This window comes from Myotis brandtii, unplaced genomic scaffold, assembly GCF_000412655.1.
Source record: "Myotis brandtii unplaced genomic scaffold, ASM41265v1 scaffold698, whole genome shotgun sequence".
Classification (NCBI taxonomy): Eukaryota; Metazoa; Chordata; class Mammalia; order Chiroptera; family Vespertilionidae; genus Myotis; species Myotis brandtii.
In genome coordinates, this window is record NW_005370731.1 from 665,197 (window position 1) to 668,842 (window position 3,646).

Genomic DNA, 3,646 nt, shown 5'->3' on the forward strand with positions numbered 1-3,646 from the left:
ACTTTCTGGAAAATTTCCTTAACTGTATTTTCTTTAAAAAAAAACAAAAACTTCACCCAAGGATATGTCTATTGATTTTGGAGAGGAAGGGAAGGTGGAGAGGAGGGAGAGAAGCATTCATTGGTTGCCTCTTGTTTGTGCTCCAACCAGGCACTCAACCCCCAACCTAGGTATGTGCCTGGACTGGAAATCAAACCCATACCTTTCAGTGTATGGACGATGATCCAGCCGACTGAGCAGCCCAGCCAGGGCCCAACTTTATCTTTTAAGTCTTCCACTGAATATTAAAATCTGAGCTATATTTTTATATTCTACATGCTTTGTTCTTATCTTCTCATGGACACTTTGTTTCTTTGCCTCCATTTTTTTTCCTTCCACTCCCTGTATTGTCCCTTTCCTGAATTTGTTAGCTTTGACTTCTTTCAAGTTGGAGGCTTCCTTCAATGACTGCTCCTATTTAAGACTTAGGCATTAAAAAGAATGTGCTTGAGTGAAGATTTTCAACTGGGAGACTTCTCCATACAGGGATTTTAACTGGGGGCTCCTCAAATGTTTCTATTTATGTTTCTGTTTTTTCTGGGCACATTCATTTTCTCCATGAGCAGCGGTATAAGCTTCCTGCACAGTGTTTTTAATAGCTGAGGAAGAGGTTTGGGCCCTCATTTTCAGTTTTTATTCTTCTGTTTTTGGTCAAGTCCCCTGTCCTCTGCTGTGCCTGGTGTCCCTGATTTTACAGTATTTTTTAATTCACATTTTCCAGGATATAAACTTCCCTTTATCTACCAAGCTGAGGAGCAGTCTTCTGCCTGTGTGAACCAGGGAGAAGTTTGAGAATTTAAAAAAAAATCTAATTACCCTGAATAATTAGATTCAACCTGTTTTATTTTCATCTGTTTTATTTTCATCTGTTTTATTTTAAATCCTAGAGACCCAGTGCACAGCATTTGGGGGGCGGTGGGGGGTGGGGGGTCCCTCATCCAGGCCTGCACCCTTTCCCAGTCCGGGAGCCCTCGGGCGATGTCCCATGGAGAGGCTCCCACCACAGCCTTCTAGCCAAGTGGCCCTCCCCTGTGGTTGAGTGCCTGTCCCCTGGTGGTCTGTGTGCATCATAACAACCGGTTGTTCCACGGTTCAGTCGATTCACATATTACCCTTTTATTATATATTACCCTCTTATTATATAGGATATTTTTATTGATTCCAGAGGGAGAGAGAGAAACATCAATGATGAGGATCATTGATTGGCTCCCACCCGCAGGACCTCTATTGGAAACTGAGCCTGCATGTACCCTTGACCTGAATTCCACCCAGGACCCTTCAGTCCACAGTCTGACACTTTATCCACTGAGCCAAACCAGCCAGGGCCAGAATCTGTTTTTATCCCCACCCTTGATCCCACCTCCCTTGGACCTCTGGACCACAGCTCCTCACTTCCTATTAGTATTCCCCAACTCGGAAGGCATTCACACTTTGGCTTCTTCTATCCTGCTAAGGCAGTTACCCCTCTTCCACCTACTTTTCATTTTCCAAGGACTGTTGGCACTTTTGCTATTTCCTCTCCCACTGTCTAGTCCTTGAGGTTTATGTCTGTTTTGTCCTTTGCTGTCAACTCAGGGGGAGAATGCAAACCTAAATCTGGGGATTAAATGATCAGACTCTAAATGTATGAATTGATTCATTTGATAACATTGTAAAAGATTCAGAACTTCAAGGATCCAAACATTAGTCTGGTGAATTTTCAACAAAATGCTTTTTATTTAATTCACTAGAAATCACTTCACTGATTAAATCATCAGGAATTTTCAGCACAAACTTTAACATCTTAATGACCTCTGAGCCTGGGCTCTGGGGCTTCTCTGCCTCTCCCAGTCCTTAAAGGGGTTTAGAGGAAGAGGCATCATTAACAGAGACCAGGTCAGATGGCTGCAGGTCTTCCTTTCCCAGGCATTGGACAAGCTGCTCAATTCTTGTCCAGAGCAGGAAAGGGACAGTATTTCAGAAAAGTCTAATAAAGAACCTGTCATTGCATTATAAGATCTTTCTTAACAATTTATATTTGTCAACCATATTGGTCCAAATTTAGTTGCACATGTATATGTATTTCCCCTCAATTCTCTCAGATGGAAATTTCCTCACTCTGCTCTTGGAAAGAGGATACAGGTTTTTGTGCTCCCCTTCCAAGCCAAATAAAACCACCCTCCCCCGAAGTCCAAAATGAGACTTCTGGCCTTGGATGTGCAGCTTCTGATGGGCTGACTCAAATCACCTGGAAAGGGCAACTGTGGGACTACTAGGCGGGCAGCCTTCTTTGGAAATCTGTTGCTAAAGTCAACTCTTCAGAACCATCCATGATTGTGTGCACAGGCGGTGAGGTCCAGACAACTTCTGCTCTTCCATCTCAAGAGCTAGGTTCAGAGGAGGCGTTGGGATGGTCTGGAGCGAGAGCGGTAGCAGTGGTCCCACGAGGCAGGACCTCAATAACTCGAGGCTTGTCAATGATGCGGGCCGTCCGGTTCCCCTTTTCCACAATGCCAACGATCCAGGCTTGGTGACCCTCTCCGTACTTGGAAGATTTTATCTCTGAGCAAAAGCGAGCAGCCTGTTCCCTTGGCAAACAGATCAGCAACCCCCCAGAAGTTTCTGCCGAGGTTCCTTGAAGGAGCCCAAAGCGCCCACTGGCCTTGCTGATGGCGGCCATCTTGGCAATGATGGGCAGGTTATGGATGACAAAGGACACCTCGTTTCTTTGTTGTTTGGCAAGATTCTGAGCGTGCCCCAGAATGCCAAAGCCTGTGATGTCTGTGGCTGCATGGGCATTAAATGTGTGCATCAACCCAGCGGCAGTTCTGTTCAGGGTGGCCATATTGAACATGGCTTCCCGATAGGCCAGCTCCACCTCTTCTCTGGAGACCACCATCTTGATCTTATTCCACCTTTCAGGGTTATCCAGCCACTGGTGGGCATTGACAGCCACCTGGGTTCCTAAGGGCTTGGTTAACACCAGCACGTCCCCGACCACGGCACTGTCGGGCATGATGAACTCATTGGGCTGACACACCACCGTGGCCACCCCACCCACGATGACCCAAGGGTTTACCACAGTCTGTCCGCCCGTCACCGCCGTCCCGCCGTCCTCGGCAGCGTCCCGGAAGCCCCTGACCAGGAGCGGGGTGACCTTCTCCCGCTCCTCCTCGGTCATGCTCTGGCTGACGCTGAGGAGCATGAGCATGTTGTCGCACTCGGTGATGCCCATGGCGTAGAGGTCGCTCAGCACGTTGGCGCAGGCGATGCGCCCCATCATGTAGGGGTCGTCCACCAACGGGTAGAAGAAGTCCGTGGTCTGCACCAGCGACAGGCCTCCGTGCCTCAGCGGGATGACGCAGGAGTCCATCCCGATGCCCAGGGCCGGCAAGCTGGGGCTGGGCTCCAGGACCTGCAGGCCGGCTTCCTGGGCCACCTCTTCATGGCCTCTGGCCAGGCCCCGGTCTTCGGGCCGCGTCAGTCCCGCCAGGAGTTTGAGCAGCGTCTCCTGGGGGACCTTGCAGCCTCAGCCCTTGAGGCCGGAGAAGCCCGTCAGCCGCCAGCTCGGGCTCAGCCCCAGCGCCTGCGGCTCGAAGGGCTGGTAGCTCGAGAAGCCCTGACCCAG

The 3,646-nt window shown here is 49.4% G+C and overlaps 1 protein-coding gene and 1 long non-coding RNA gene across 2 annotated transcripts in view; one reads left to right on the top strand and one right to left on the bottom strand.

The window, feature by feature from the left end:
- The window catches only part of LOC106724044, a 10,254-nt gene extending 9,356 nt beyond the window's left edge, over positions 1-898 (top strand). The window contains exon 3 of the long non-coding RNA XR_001359793.1: positions 761-898. This is a non-coding gene — a long non-coding RNA (uncharacterized LOC106724044). The remainder of the gene's footprint in view (positions 1-760) is intronic.
- An 833-nt stretch (positions 899-1,731) lies between these two features.
- LOC102244996 (selenide, water dikinase 2) lies at positions 1,732-3,640 on the bottom strand (the record flags this gene model as incomplete). Its single annotated transcript, XM_005882033.2, has 1 exon — positions 1,732-3,640. A coding segment is annotated over one exon (1,242 nt), but the record flags the coding sequence as incomplete, so codon positions are not given.
- Positions 3,641-3,646: the final 6 nt, after the last annotated feature.